Source organism: Momordica charantia (assembly GCF_013281855.1).
Source record: "Momordica charantia cultivar OHB3-1 chromosome 3 unlocalized genomic scaffold, Mcharantia_2.0 BLBB01000003.1, whole genome shotgun sequence".
Classification (NCBI taxonomy): Eukaryota; Viridiplantae; Streptophyta; class Magnoliopsida; order Cucurbitales; family Cucurbitaceae; genus Momordica; species Momordica charantia.
Genome location: NW_028275161.1, coordinates 1,032,304 through 1,048,908, shown reverse-complemented (window position 1 = coordinate 1,048,908; position 16,605 = coordinate 1,032,304). Strand labels below are relative to the sequence as shown.

The following is a 16,605-nucleotide window of genomic DNA, read 5'->3' as shown; positions in this document are numbered from 1 at the left end:
ATCGATTAAAGTTAAAATATGATTCATTAGTGTGTGTATATATAATCAAAGTCCCAACTCGAGGAGACATCAAGATTCTTTATATTAGGTTCATCCAAAATTTGAAACTTCTAAATCAGTATGATCAAAAAAATCTAAATCTTTGCCAAGTTAATATGATTCACTTAGTATATTACGAGGATAAAAATTGGTATTTTTAGTTTTAACGTCTTTCCAATGTAGTTTTTATATGTATTTTTTTATTATGAATTTAGAGCTTACTATACGTGTACATATCATTAGTATGGAATAATAAAAATCCAAATTGAAACTAAAATTAAAATGGGTAGAGATGAATGGAAATTGGGCATATAGGATAGTGGGATGAAGAGGGGTAGAATAGGAAGATGTGGTTGGTTTTGGTGTTATGATATATAAATGGTTTCACACACATAGAATTTAGTCGCATTTGATGGGTTGGTTTTAGGACAAGGCCAACAATGAATCCATTGTGTTGTCTCAACTAACAATTGCTCTACATCTCATACTCTACCATGTGGGATGCCCTATCACTCCCTATGTCACACTTTGTCTAGAGATCTCTCCTTTAAATTTTCTTCTTTTTTGTTCTCTCCTTTTACCTTTTTTTTTTCCTTTTACGTTGTATTGATTCGATCATGTTTTGATGAAACATGTGGGGATGGAGATTCGAACCTCCAATCTTTTGATCGATGATATATGTCTTGACCAGTTGAATTATATTTTGATTGATAAATGTTTTCTATTTTTAACTTGAGTCAAATTCGATATTTGAGTTTTGGATAACTTTTAAAAGAAACGTTTTTAACTAGTTAAGTATGTGTTCAAAATTTTCATAGTGTTTACTTGGTCATATAATATAAAAATGGTCTAGAAAAATCTAAATATCGTGTGTTTGAGGAAGTGTTTCGCGTTTTTCACTCAAATCACCATATTTTAAAGGGTGTCTATGTATCCTTTTTTACAAGTAAAAAAATCACTCTAAAAGTGATTTATAAAAAGGTACTCAGCAGAGTGTTTTTGTTAAGGAATCATTTTTAAGAGCGTGGAACAAAATATCAGAAAAGATTGGTTTTTTATTTTAATAAGTTGCTTACAATTAGGGTACTTTATTTTTTTTATGTTTTTTAATACAACATATGGGATGTGGAATCAAAGATATATATTAATTACCGCTAAGTTATTATTGTCTTTTTTTATGTTTTTTAATACAATATATGGGATGTGGAATCAAAGATATATATTAATTACCGCTAAGTTATTATTGTCTTGACCAATTACTTTGTTAAAATTACTTATTTTGAATAGCACCCTCAATTGATATATATATATATATATATATATTCAAAATGTAACATAAATTTTAAATAAAGAGTAAGCACTTACACTTTGATTAAAATTAATAATGTTTGAAATCTTTGATAATGTTTAATTAAATGATTAAAAAAATGTCAACATGAGTTAGGTTCAATTAGGGGTATATCGGTCGAGTTAGTTTTTCGACCAAAACTCTCGTCGACTGTCGTATGGTTGGGGTTTCCAAAAATGGAAACCGACCGACCCAACTAGACAAAGATCCCACTGCGACCATTTGTCGGTTCAGTCGGTTGGTTGTCGACAAACCGACCTCTCCCTTTCTTTTTAGCTTTGTTGTTTCTCGAGCGACGAGATCTATGTGGCTGGGTAGCGGCTGAAACGATGCAGCGAAGGATTAGGTGCGACGATACGAGGCAAGGCGACAGAGTGTGTGACGGAAAGGGAGCAGCAGTGGGTGGGGGTTGATAGCTCGAGGCTAGGCTAGGTGGGGTCGATGGCGATCACAACGTGAGGTGAAGCCGTGAAGGACAAGGAGAGTCGGAGAGGGAGAGAGAGGAGACTGAGAGAGAAGACCCTAAATCCTAAACATTATATACGTATACCTATACATATGTGTGTGTGTATATATATATATATACAAATAATTTTGTTTTAAAATGTATATGTCAGTTGGTTATAGGGGGTTTTGGTTGGGCGACCGACATTATGAAAAAATGCCAAACATATTGGTGACTAAAATTGATCTAATTCAGTTAGTCGAGTCAGTTTGGCATTGACATATGTACACCCTAGGATCAAGAGTTAAGGCATCTTAGCTTGCTCATTTTCTAGAGGTTGGAGGTTCAACCTCCCATCTCCATATTTATTGTACTAAAACACTATTAAAAAAATTTTAAAAACACTTCTAAAATTTATTTAGGGAAAATATTTATAGCCCATTACTGGATCACATCAATTGATTCTACTTCTAGATGTATATACTTTTTTATGTTTAGGGAATCGAGTGGATCTCTATAATCGAGATTCATTGCCTCGAACGTGAGACCTCAGGGTAGGTGGTACCTCAAGGTCCCAAATTCTTCCCATTACATCAGATCACGAATTCTTATTTTCTTAAAGTAAACTTGCCTTAATTAATTAATACTTCTCCCACTAAATTGTGATGACTTTTAAAAAGAAATATATTTTGAAGTAAAATCTCTCTTCTGCAAAAGATGCTTCTTCTAATATTATTGAGTTTTATCTTTAGTGCTTTTACAATTTTGAAAATAATTTTTGTTATCTAACCAAAATATTTAAAAAGAAATTTACCCTTCTTAAAAGACCATGAGTGTGGTGAGATTTGAACTGAAATTTTGATTTTTATTTGTAAAGAATTTTCGCTATGAGAAATGTACAACTCCACTCATAAATACGTGTTTATAAGTTATTATAAATTTATAATGGGAGTTTGAGGAGTAAATGTTTGAATGATATACAACAACTTGATTGTCACATGAAAACAATGTCTTTTGAATGCATGATTTTTACATTTATTTATAATAATGATAAAAAAAATTGTTTACTTGATTATAACAATTAATAAAAGTGACTAATAATACCAAAATATATACCAAAAAAATTCATTATTTGCACAAAAGTAAATGACTTCTCTCCATACTTTCGTTTTTTGGATTTTTTTTAAATAATTAGTTTTAAAAAACAAATGACAAAACTAGTATAGGTTTCAAAGCAATTACAAAAATGGGGAAGATAAATCGCAGGCAACGATCGACTGCAACTTAGACCGAAATCCAATCATTGACTATGATAAAATGGAAGTCGCAGCTGCCCTTGACGTGCCCGACTGACGTTCCAAAATTAAAAAAAAAAAAGAAATTGATCTACTTCCCACCTCCCTTTGTTCTTCTTCTTCTTTTTCTTTTCTTTTTTTACATATTTTGAATTTTATTTTAAAAAACCATAATTTAAGAAAAACACTTATAATCTTAATTTTCTTCATATTTGAAAAAAAATATCATGTATTAACTATCATGGGCTAAAGTTAAATTTTCTCCATATTTTAGATGTGAAGTTCGGCAGGTTTAAATAATAATCATGTTTGTTTTGCAGTAAATTTATAATGATGTTGGGGAATATTTAAATAAATATGTTATTGACTTTGTACAATGCTCGAAAATTATATATTTATTCTAAAAAAATTACGTATATTCATGTAATTTATACCTTGACTTTTATGTTTTCATTAATTTAATAATCTTTTATCGATTTAATTTATTTTAAATTTAAATGTTGTTTTGTAGAATATATAAGCACAAAAAGCTGAAATGACATTTTAACAATTGAATTGGTTTTAATCTAATTTTAAACTTTCAGACTTTAAATGACATTTTAATCAAAATTTAATCACATCTTAATAAAATTTTGAAATATTAACAAAATAACAATATAAAAACTGAAATAAAAATAAAAAATAAAAAGGTTGTGCCGTGTAATGTACGTGATTTCCAAAAAAAAAAACTAAAAGGTGGAAGTTGCCTACAGTACGCGACTTCCAAAAAAAGAAAAGAAGTCACCTGCCACGTCAAATATACACATTTGCATGGAAATGCAGACATTGTAGGCGAGTTTTGACTTTCATTTTGCCATAACCTATTTTTGTCAATAATTTTGAAAACCTAACTTAGTTTTGAATTTATTTATTTAAATTACATTTATTTTGTTATTATTTTTAAAGAAATTTATTTTTAAAACTAAATTATTCTAAAACTTTGTCCTTCTGGATTGGTTTTATCTGAATAAATATATAGTATGCAATCTTCTATTCTCCAATATTAGTTTTTCTTTATTTTGTATTGAATAATTTTTTTTCAATCTTCTTTATTTTCCGCCTCGACCCCTCTCTCATCCCAGATTTTTAAAAATAATTAATACATATTTATAAATATTTTATTAAATTATTTACAAAAGCATTTAAATATTTTAAAATCAATTATTTAAATTAATAAATTATGTAAATACTATTTTTTTTTTATATATTTATAGATATTTAATTCTTTAACTAAAAATAAATATTCAACAAGTTTCTTTGCATAGTTGACTCAATCATGATTCCCAAGTTAGGGCTAGGGTTAGGATCAGAGGATATCCTCTTCCCCGCTTTGCCTCGTCGTCATTCCTATTAATGCTACAATTATAGTCTTTTTTTAAAGTTAGATAAAATGACAAGAATAGAGAAGAAAAATAGATAACACCTAACAAAAAAAGGTTCAGGTTCTTATAAAAGTAGCTTTTCAGCTAAGCCAATCGAACAAAGTTTTTGTTTTTCTTTGAGTTCAACCACATATAAGAATGAGTATTCAAATCTCAGATATTTTAGTTAATATGATATATACCTTAACCAATTGAACTATGATCAGGTTCGTTCGACAGAGTACTAAAATATCACAATATCACAGGTTAAACTTTTGAGTAACGTTGAGAAAAATCAGAGTAGGGTATTTTCATGGCTGAATTGGGAAATGGGCTGGACTCAGAGAGAAAAAAAAAGCAATGGAAGCAAAAACCCATTAAAATTGGGCCTAAAAGAAGCATATGTCATAGGCAAATCAATATTTTATGGGTTGATGATCTAAAATGTGTGGATAAAAATATAAGAGGGGAAAAAATTAATTTTTACCTCAAATTTTGTAAGGTATGTCAATTTGTACCCTTAATTTTTATTTTTTAAATGGCAAGGAAAGTATTCTAATGAATTAACTGGTACAAAATTGATGGTATTTAAGAAAAAAAACAACATTAGAGACTTCTTACAAGTTTTTACATTGTTTAAAATTGTAATGCTCATGTAAGTTGATGAAATTGAGTATTTTGGGTGAAAATTGACCCACCTTGCCAAGTTAAGGGAATAAAAAACAATAAAGAGTTACAAAATACATTCATATTTCATTTTAAAATACATAAAGAAAATAATAATGATTATCAAATAAGTTTTCATTTCTCGTTAAAAAAAACACACAAAAAATAAATAATAAATAGTAAAACAAGAAACCGAACCTAACCAAATACATCTAAGTGGTTATACTACTTATTAGGTTAGTTGGTTCACTTATTTATTTTGTTTGATCGAAACTTTATTCTAAGAATATTACATCACAGTTATGAGAAGAAAATTCAAGAAAATTCAAGAATATTATATAATAAGTACAAATATCTTAATTATAAAGTGAGTGACTCAAAATTTTAAAGGCTATTGTCATCTATCAAATCTATCCAACACTTTGTTAATATATTTTTCTATTATTTAGATTTTAAATACTATTTTGGTTTTTTATTTCCGACTTTTTTCAATTTTGATGTCTACTCTCAAAATGTCTATTTTAGTTAATGTAATTTCTAATTTTTGTCATTTTAATTCTCATACTTTCAAAACTTTTACTGTATTAAAAAAAATTTATGAGTATATTTTTTACTAAAATTTTGATCGAGAATGAAAATACTAGAAGTGAAACAAAATTTTCATACTTTCAAAATTTTTACTGTATTAAAAAAATTTATGAGTATATTTTTTACTAAAATTTGATCGAGAATGAAAATACTAGAAGTAAAACAAAATTTTCGTGTGGTAAAAAAAACGAAATCGAAAAGATAAAATGAAAAAAGTTAAAAATATAAAAACAAAAATAGCCGTTTTAAAATAGAGAGACATCAATCAACTAGAGGCGAAATTACATATTATTTATAAATAAAATTGAAATTAGGTATTTTTTTTGGTCCAAAAAAAAAAGAAAGAAAAAAGAGAATTAGGGTTAAAAGAATGCGAAATGAAATCTTAAGACTGAAGTCAGGCTTCATCTTCATTCTCACTCAGTTCCTCACTCGCCTTTATAAACCCTACTTTCTCCGCCTGCCTTCCCCGAATTCCGATCCATTTCTTCGTCTTCCTTTCAATTTCGCTTCCAAATTCTTGACGAAACTATCTCCCATGGCCAGCACCGATACCGAGCGCAGAGAAGAGGAGGAGGCTCCAGTTGGAGAGGATGAAGATACTGGAGCCCAAGTCGCCCCAATCGTCAAGTTGGAGGCCGTCGCCGTCACCACTGGCGAAGAAGATGAAGACGCTATTCTTGATCTGTATGGTTTTCTCCGATGCTTGTTTATCTGATATGCTTAATCTAGGTTTTGGGGTTGATTTGTTTCGTGTCGGGTAATTCATTGTTTCAGGAAATCCAAACTCTACCGATTCGATAAGGATGGGAACCAATGGAAGGAGAGGGGTGCTGGTACTGTCAAGTTTTTGAAACATAAGGAGTCCGGCAAGGTTCGCCTTGTTATGAGACAGTCTAAGACTCTCAAGATCTGCGCTAACCATCTTGGTTCGTTCTTAGTTTTCCGCTTACTGTTGCTGCGCCTATATATGGACATGGAGCTCCTTTGAGTTCTCTTTCTTTCTTGATTTTGATTTAGTTGTTCTTCAATTCATCGTTTGATTTTCGTGCTTGTAGTTCTTTCATCAATGTCGGTTCAAGAACACGCTGGAAATGAGAAATCGTGTGTGTGGCATGCGACTGACTTTGCTGATGGTGAATTGAAAGATGAGCTTTTTTGTATCAGATTCCCATCTATTGAGAGTGAGTACAAATGTCTGGTTTGCATGTGGTTTAGCTTGTACAGTTTGTCGCCATAAGAACTACAGTATAGTCAACTATCATGGGTATGATTTTAAGTTGAATGTTTGCCCTAATACATGTTAATATTTGGTTTTATTAAAGATTAGAGCATGGAATTTAATATTAAAATCCATAGTATAATTATAGTGCTTTCACTAGATTATTTTATCCATGTATTACCCTGCTTATTTTAACTGATGATTGATTCTAACAATGAAAATATTTATTTTCATTTTGATTGATATTTGTTTTTCCTATTAAAGAAACGAGGAAGTTCTCTATTCATGCATCCATCTCTTGTACTCTGCACAGTCTCTTCAGTTATCTAATCTTGGAAACTTTGACTTTGTGTGCCAATTGTGGCAGTGGCAGAGTTGAAGGTAGGTGACTGAAAATAGGAAGTGGGAATTTATATTTTATTTAATGACGATTATCTCATAGAATTTGACCGAAAAAGTTGAAGAAGAGGCGAGTGGTTACAATGGTGGATAGATAGGGAACTGTGGCGCAGTGGCAGGGTCGGGAGTTTTCAAGGGTGAAAAGAGGGAGGGGATACAGTTGTAATTTTATTTAAGAGGATTTTAATAATAAAAACTGAGAGAAAAAGGGGTGAAGATATTAATGGTGCAGATGAAAATTTCCTAGGTAATAATTATCAGTACTTGTGTTTCTCTTGGAGGTGTATAGTTAACACATTCGATGATTAGGATTTTCATCCTTAAATAATTCAATGTGGTCCTTTAAATTCATTTAAGCATCTTCTCTGGCATGGCCTCATCTTGGTATTAGCAAGGAAATTGCATTTGCATTCAAATCTGTAACTTTTAAATTAAATCAAGTTAAAGCTGGTCTTGTAGGTTATCTTTTATTTGTTTTTGTTCGTGTAATTACTAAATTAGTAATACAACAGCAGAGGATATGGTTGTGTTTCTGCTCATTTCCTAAGTTTTAATTCTTGTTAACTTGCTCTATGTTCAATCTGTTTATAAATATTTGACTTATGAAGCATGCAGACATGCATGTTGGTGCAAGCTTTTGTACACTACACTTATAGATTTAAAGGCTTGGACACTCTGCACATTCTTTGTTCAAATTTTCATTTCTAGTGCATTTGAAATGGAGAAAAGATACCTGCCTGCTTATTAACTCACTTTATTATGTTTCCATTCTTTTAATCTCTCATCAAATTTTACTCGGCTTTCCCAATTTGCAGTATAATTTAGTCTCAAAACTTTTCATTTTGTGGTTTTGGTACTTATTTGTATCATTTCTAAATATTTTAATTTCCTTTATTTCTCCCAAACAAACATTTCATCTGGGATCCTGAGGTAGGTTAGAAAGAAAGTAAAAATTCTAGGACTTGTAAGCCGCACACTTGTGTCTAGTCCAACATTTGTGGAACTTATATTTTATAGAGAATGTCATCTTATCATTTTAGTTTTTTCCCCCTTAAGATAGATACTTTATCAGCTATGCTAGTAAGTCTTTTTTCTCTTGGTTAAAAATATTTTCTTTGTATTATTTAGACTGCAAGACCTTCATGGAAACGTTCCAAGAAGTTGCGGAGTCCCAAATGAAGAAAGAGGAAAATAAAGATGCATCTGCAGCAGCTGGTCTACTTGAAAAGTTGAGCGTTGAAGAAGAAAAGAAAGCTGAGGACAAATCTGAGGATAAATCTGAGGACACACCCGCAAAATCCAAGGAAGAGGATACTCCTGAGGGTGAGCCAGGAAAATCAGATGCAGAGAAGAGCAAATAGGAGGAGGTTATTTGCCCTTACAGATATATCTGGTAGCAGAGACTACGATGAGGTTGACGTCTCTTCCTTCCATCCATGTCTTGGTACGTTTAAACATAGTCAATTCTTGGATTGGATAACTTTTTGTGGGCTGGAGAACTGGGAGTCGTCTGAATCATACGTGGGTCAGTCGGTCAGTTGGTTGGAGTCGTTTTCTTCATTTCCTTTCAAAATGAGGTTGATTTGTAGTCAGTGTGTGTCAAGTAGTCGTGTGGTGGCGGTTTGTGAATCCTCAAAGTTGAATAGCAGTTTTAGAATACCATGAAGTTTGTGCGCTGAAAATACTGCAAAAGGGGTTGGATTAGTAGCCAAACAAGAGTAATTATATATACACTTTTTGGTTTGATTTGCTCAGTTCCGATGATTTTCAGCTTCCGGATAATGAGAAAATTATGCTCTGTCTTGTGGTGTGGTGTCTATTATTTAAGTTTTAGCTATGTTCTATTGTGCAGTGTGCTTGCATTTTGACTGCTTTGCTTTATATTGTATCATCTGTTTTTGAGGATGGTTTGTATTGTATTTCTCAGAGGTGGTGCTCACATAAATACAACATCAATGATCGATGTTTTTTTAATATCTGTGTGTCCGCGAGTCAGCTTGCTCGCACCTTGACTAATCACAGGCTAACTACTTGATTGAATAGCTTTTGTTGAGTAATGTTACGATTGATGCCTGTCGCTCAATAATCCTAATGATTTGAATTTAGGGTTCATCTTCTAATTTCACTATTGCTATCTAGCTTTTTGATATAATATTGTGTTTTGGGTAAGGTATCAATTATAGTCCAACTTAAATCCTATGAGTGATTTTCTGTTTAATTAGTTTTTGTATTTTAAAATTGTTTTATTTTATTTTCAATTGACATTTTGATGTCATAAAAAAATAGGAATAATGTTAATAATAAGAATATGTTGAGGTGAAATATTTTTTTATGAATTTATTGACTTTTATGATTTTTCTAGAAATATTTCTCAAGTTATTTTATTGGCATGAGACTTATTTTTTATGTCGATATTTAAAACCTTATTTTAAATTTTGTGTTAGTAGATTTTTGAACTTTTAATTTTGTGTTTAATGAGTTTTTTTTGACCTATTCTACAATTTTTAAAGGTGTAAAATTTATTTATTTTTGGTAGGATTTAATTTTGTGTCTAATAGGACTACTGCATTTTAATACAATGTTTGATAAATATTTAATAATACAATGTTTGATAATTTTTTTATTTTTTAAATGTATAATAAATTATTTTTTTTGTTTCTTTTTGGGGAATTCACGTTTTCTATTAAAAAAAATAGTACATATATATTTCTAAATATTTTTTTTTGAGAATAATATATTTTTAAATATTTAAATGATGTTGTAAATTAAAACTCGTAAATAATTAAAGGTCAACATACTATTTTAATATCTATATTTTTTTTCCTTCATTCGTTTTGGTCTATATTTTAAATATAGTTTTTGTTAATAACAATACTTTTGAAATTTTCATTTTGGTTCTATACTTTCAAATTTTGATCGTTTTGGTATCTTCATCTTATTTTATTTTATCTAATTTTTAATCACAATTTCAACCTGACATTAGACTCAAATACTTTTTAAAATGTATTCATAACTTTAAATTATTAGGTTTTAAAAGTCCAGTACATTTTATTTTCTATCTCTTGTTTGATCTAAATTTTAACATGATTTTGAAATGTATTCCTAATTTTATATTTAAAATTTTCGTGGTCTAGAAGTTGTACTAAAATTTTTTAAACATGGACTAAAATTGGTTACTTTTTTTTCCTTGAGTACAACAATATGGAGATGTGAGGGATAAGGATAAGGATGTTCATTTTCCCCACGAAGTTCCATCTCCACAGGGACCCGCCTAAATGGGGTGGGAAATCCCCGTTTAAATTCTCCACAGGGCAGGATGCATTTTTTTCCCGTCACCTAAATAGGGATAGGGACGAATAATGCATTCCCCATTTCCCGCCCTGCCTCGCATTTAAAAAAAAAATTTATATCGAAATTTTCTTAAAAAAATGCTTAATTGAAAAATAATTTAAAATTAAAAGAATAAACGGGGATAAAAAATCCCCACTAGAAACCCGATCCTCGTAAATTCTCCACAGAGATTTTCCATCTGTGAAATTTTGTAGGGAATGAAATGGAGGGCGGAGATGGGGAGGCCTCCTCGTTCCCACCCTATCCATGAACATCCCTAATGAGGGATCGAACATAAGTATAGCTCAAAGTTAAAAGTAAAATAAATCTCCAAACATGTTGTGAGTTCGAGGTCCCGTAGTCAAAACCATTGCCATTTCTATTTATAATAATTACAGAATAAAATTTAAACAACCGTCATGTGTTTTTTCTTTGTTTAAAAAGATAAATCTGAGGAGGGAGAGTTCTTGATTTGTCATTCCTGATAATAATAAAAACCCTACTTTCTTTCTTCTCCCACTCTGCCTTTGCCTTCCCCGAATTCCGATCCATTCCTTCGTTCATTCATGGCGAGCACCGATCCCGAGCGCAGAGACGACGACGAGGCTCCGGCTGGAGACGATGAGGACACTGGGGCTCAAGTCGCCCCGATCGTCAAGTTGGAGGAGGTCGCCGTTACCACCGGCGAAGAAGACGAGGACGCTGTTCTCGATCTGTACGCTTATCTCTCCACTTCTTAATTCAAACTCGGTTTCTTAGGGTTTATCTGATCTGTTGTTCAGTCTAGTCTGAATGTGATTTGTTTCATGCCGTTTTAGGAAAGCCAAACTCTACCGATTCGATAAAGATGGAAACCAGTGGAAGGAGAGGGGTGCTGGTACTGTCAAGTTTTTGAAGCATAAGGAGACTGGCAAGGTTCGCCTTGTTATGAGACAGTCTAAGACCCTCAAGATCTGCGCTAATCATCTTGGTTCGTTCCACCTCCATTGAGTTCGTCATTTCGTTTTCTCTCCTAGTTTTTTGATTTATCGTTTGGTTGTTGTGCTTGTAGTGCTTCCGTCAATGACGGTTCAAGAACACGCTGGAAATGACAAATCGTGTGTGTGGCATGCCACTGACTTTGCGGATGGTGAATTGAAAGACGAGCTTTTCTGCATCAGATTCCCATCTATTGAGAGTGAGTACAACTCGGCTTTTTTTTTTTCCCTCAAATATTTGGCTGTAGGTTAAACTGTAGATTCTCTGAGCCTTTTGATCTATTATTGCGGGGCAATATCAATAGTATGATGGTTGTTAAACAAGTGATCTCTAGTTGTGTCTGATTCATTAGTTTTGACACAAAAGGTTCACTCATATTCACCCCTTTTGTTCACCTGAATGGCTTCAAAGTATGCGGATTAAAGAAACTATAGTATAGTCTACTATCATGATATGGTTCTAAGTTTAACGTTTACCTTGTAATAGTACTTGATTCTATAAAAGATTAAATCATAGAATGTATTCTTATAATCCAGTATAATTCTAATGTTTTCGTTAGACGATTTCATAAATGGAACTTTTACTACTCTCTTTCTCTGTCTATCTTTTATGAAAGAAATTATATGTACTAATTATTAATTTGACAATTGACAATATTTCTTTTCATTTTGATTAACATTTAGTTATTTCTAATGAAAAGGGGAGCAATATATGCCCATACATCCGTCTTTATTGATCTGCACGGTTTCCTTTGTCATTTAATTCTGAAAATTTTCACATCATGTGTGACATTATGGCGGTGGCTGAGTAGAAGATTGGTTGCATCAAAAAGAAGTATTGAATTTCAATATTATTTAATGAAATATTTTCTAATAAAATTTGATAAAAGAAAAGTGGGTGAAAAGGAGAGTGGTTTTAATGGTGTGAATGTATAGAGGTGGCAGTAGTAAATTAGGAGGTATGTGGGAAAATAGGAAGGATGAATTGAAATTTTTTTAAGGTAATTTAAATAATATAATTGAATAGAAAAAGTGGGTGAATGGATTTTAATTGTGAAGAGAGAGGATTGTGGCAATGGCAGAGTATGAGGATTTGAAGGTGAAAGGTAGGAGGCAATTGGGATTTCTCTCCTTTAAATGTGATCAAGCACCTTGCATACGATAAAATTAGAAGTCTGGGTAATTCTATTGTTTTCACTGTTTATCAAGACTAATTTAAGAAACATATTACATGATAAATCAAGGTCTCTTAACATCTAATTGGATTACCTTGATTATTAATCTAGTTCATCTCCCTCTACTTTCAGGAGATATTACATGTTCAGTCATCGTAATTTTTAGTTGACGTGTCACCAATGAATGTCTGTGCGTCAAAGTTACCTAGAAATAAGTTCTTTGTCATTGTAACTTTCAATTAGATAGGAACCTTGTACAAATCAAGAGTTGATCCTGTTATTTTCACTTAAGCATCAACTCTGCCATCGCTTGATCTTGATGATAGCTAGGAAATCAATTTTTCTTTGAAACCTGTAACTACTAAATTAACTCAAGTTAATTGTCTTGTAGGTAACCTCTTATTCGTCTGTGTTTTGCGTAATCACTAAATTATTAATTAACAAGGTCCCAAAGATATTGTGTTTGCGTCTGCTCATAAGATCATGAAGTTTTATCATCGTATTCTTACTATATTTTCAAAACATTTATAGACATTTTACTTGGGAAGTGCACATCGTGGTGCCTTAGATTTTTGAGAGAATAAATGGCACATAACTTCGGTTTTAGATTTAGAGGCTGGGACACGCTACGTGTTCTTTGTCCAATTTCTCATTTCCATGTACACGAAATGGGAAATGATACCCATATTTTCTTTTTTCACAATTCTTGAACTCCATTTTATTACTTTTTTTGTCTTCCTTTTTTATTTTATTTGGTACCATTTCTACTTCTTTTCTCAACTTCGTCATTTAGTCTCAAGAGTTCTCAATTTTTTTCCCTGGTTTTGGTACTCATTTTTATCATTCCTCAACATTTGAAATTTCCTTTATTGCTTATATGCCTGCTTACTCCAAGATAGCTAGAGCATTATTTGGAGAATGTTCATCTTATCATTTTTTTTTATCTTAGATAGCTAACATTATTGACTATTCTAGTTGGTTTATTTTTCCTTGGTGGTAACGAATATTCTTTGCTTTAGACTGCAAGAGTTTCAGGGAAACATTCCAAGAAATTGCCGAGTCGCAACAGAAGAAAGAGGAAAATAAGGATGCATCTGCAGCAGCTGGATTACTTGAGAAATTGAGCGTTGAAGAGAAGAAAGCTGAGGACGACAGCAAGGGCGAGCCAGCAAAATCAGATGCAGAGAAGAAGAATGATGAGTAGCCTGCTTCCTCCACTAGATACATCCGAGATTATGATACGGTTGACCTTGCTTCCATACATGTCTTGGTACGTTAAAACATAGTCAGTTCTTGGATTGGATTTCTTCTGGGGTTGGGATAGTGGGAGTCGTCTAAATTGGTGTACTTGGTTAGAGTCCCTTTCCATTTCTTTTTTTGTTCCCTTCTTTTCAAAATGAGATTTCTAGTCACTGTGGTTCAAATGGGGGTCGTGTGGCGTCTTGCGGTTCGTGAATCTTCAAGGTTGTAGAATTCAGGATTGTATGGAGTCTTGTGTGCAGGGCCTGAGCTCAAGATGCTGCAAGAGCAAGGTTTAGTAGTCAAACAAGAGTAATTTGCAGAAGACATATACACACTCATTTTTTTGGTTTTGATTTGCTCAGTACCGGAGATTTTTACCCTTCCGGATGATGAAAATTATGATTGGTCTTGTGTTGTGGGCTTTTATTTAAGCTTTAGCTCCTTTTATTGTGCAGTGTCTTGCTTTCTTTTTTACTCCCTTTTTATTGTATCTGTTCCCTGTAATGGTGGTTTTGAAGTAAACCTGTATTCAATTTAACATCTTTTTTAATGAGAAATAATTTCACTAAATCCTACCCAACATAGTAATAAAAAACTTCTCCAATTCGATATAAGAGTGTTCAGGAGACATTTTAAAATCAGGTGTTGGGAGGCGGAGGAGTGTTTTTCTTCAGAAAGCCTAGAATTCCTCTTTCTCCGAGTTGAAGCCAAAGGGTAGGGCTTAATTCCCGACTTAAAAAATCGACCTTCTTCGGAAAGGATGCTTTCTAGATGCCTTGTAAAGAGAAGTTGTGGAGGGGTTGGAATCTAGTGAAGGATTTTACAGTGAAGCTCCCATGTTTGTGTAGGTTCCAAGGCCAAAAATCATCAGTATCCAAATATAGAGTAGATCACCCAGTTCCAACCGTGCATTGGATGTCTTGCTGATTGAAGAGAAGAAATCATTGGGTTTGGCCGCAATAGTGTTCAATAAGACATCATTTTCGATTTGTTGGGTTCCCTGTTGATAATGTGAAAATTTAATTATAAGAACTGCTATTGTAAAAATGTCGACTGCTTATTTAATTACATGAAGGGACAAACTTCTGTTAGAGATTGGATTTTGAGGGATAAACAAGAAACGTGAGAGGAGGGAGAGGGGCTAGTAGAAAGATCTCATGCAAAGATTGAGGCCCACAACCCTGGTCTTGCTGCTTGGCTCGTCCAAGCTGACGAGGTCGACCAACTTTGGCTGGTTGGCTCGCCTTGGCCAACCTGCAAGGCCGACTAGTAGTTGCGTGGGCTTGTCCGATCGCTCGATCGACCATCTTCTGATTAGTCAAGACGAGATCGTTATTCTACAATCGACTTAAACTCATCTTACTTTGATAGCCTTCATGTACATAATGAGTTCCAAGATCTAAGGGATTCAAATTGATCTTATAGGAATTCAAAAGAAGATAGATACCCTATCGACTCTAGATTTTTCCTTCTATAAATAAAGGAAAAAACCTCATAATCAAGTACACTACAGAGTGTGTGATTAGCACCACTCGTGTGTAATTGAACAAAATTTTTCTTTATTACATAGTTGTAAGGTGGAATCTTCACTTCAATAATATCCCTGTCAATTTGAATACTTTCAATATTGATATTTCTAATTTCCGAATTTTCTCCATGTATTTGTGAGGTAGTATTCTAGAAAGAAAATAAAAAATTAGGAAACAAATGAATATTCTCTTCTATTTTTTTAATTAAAAAACTCTGTACATAAAGAAATGCTTTGTATTTGACTCCCAACTACCCCATTTAAAGCCATTGTCTGCTGTTTTTTTTTTATTTCTTTTTTTTTATATAATTAATTTAGGTAGCGTTTGAATTAAGTTCATTTTTTAAATGAAATTTCGGACACATATTTGTCTTTGAACATGTCAAGATATTTATAACTTTATATTTAGAGAACACTTCTAAATTGATTACCATCTCTAATTTTTAAGTTTTATATTTGTATTTTATTAAAGAGAAAATATATTATGTACATTTGTAACTATTTCAATAACTGAACTTTTATTTTTATCTTCTTTACTATATTAAAAAAAGGATTATATCAACAGAATTTTCGTCTCCTTTATCCTTCTTACATTTTAAAAATTGTAAATCCCACCCCTTTTTTAAAATTACCTTTATTTTTTGCTTTAATAAAAGTAAATTAAAAGTCGGTATATTGTAGGTTTCTTGAGTTAATTTCTTAATTTTTTTTCTTTTTATTCACCTCTTCATTTTTATTATTTTAGTTTCATTTAGTTATTATTTACACTTTCTTATATTTCTCCTTTTTAATGATTGGCTCTTCCTTTGATTTTTGTATATTTATATCTAAATCTATTATAATTACAATTTCTAAACCTAGCCACAAAATCAAGTCCATCAAAAAATTTTAAAACTCAATAGAAAATTTTGGATTAATTCACCTAAAATTAGGTGCAATTGACCCACCATT

At 32.0% G+C, this 16,605-nt stretch overlaps 2 protein-coding genes across 2 annotated transcripts; both read left to right on the top strand.

The window, feature by feature from the left end:
* Positions 1-6,163: 6,163 nt before the first annotated feature.
* Positions 6,164-9,156, top strand: LOC111018963 (ran-binding protein 1 homolog b). Its single transcript, XM_022295238.2, has 4 exons — positions 6,164-6,468; positions 6,559-6,710; positions 6,840-6,965; positions 8,531-9,156. Exons 1-4 carry the CDS (start codon positions 6,320-6,322, stop codon positions 8,761-8,763), a joined length of 660 nt encoding a protein of 219 aa, XP_022150930.1. The 5' UTR covers positions 6,164-6,319; the 3' UTR covers positions 8,764-9,156.
* A 1,356-nt stretch (positions 9,157-10,512) lies between these two features.
* Positions 10,513-14,580, top strand: LOC111018967 (ran-binding protein 1 homolog b). Its single transcript, XM_022295243.2, has 4 exons — positions 10,513-11,447; positions 11,551-11,702; positions 11,784-11,909; positions 13,904-14,580. The coding sequence occupies exons 1-4, from the start codon at positions 11,299-11,301 to the stop codon at positions 14,086-14,088; spliced, it is 612 nt and encodes a 203-aa protein (XP_022150935.1). The 5' UTR covers positions 10,513-11,298; the 3' UTR covers positions 14,089-14,580.
* The last annotated feature ends 2,025 nt before the right edge of the window (positions 14,581-16,605 follow it).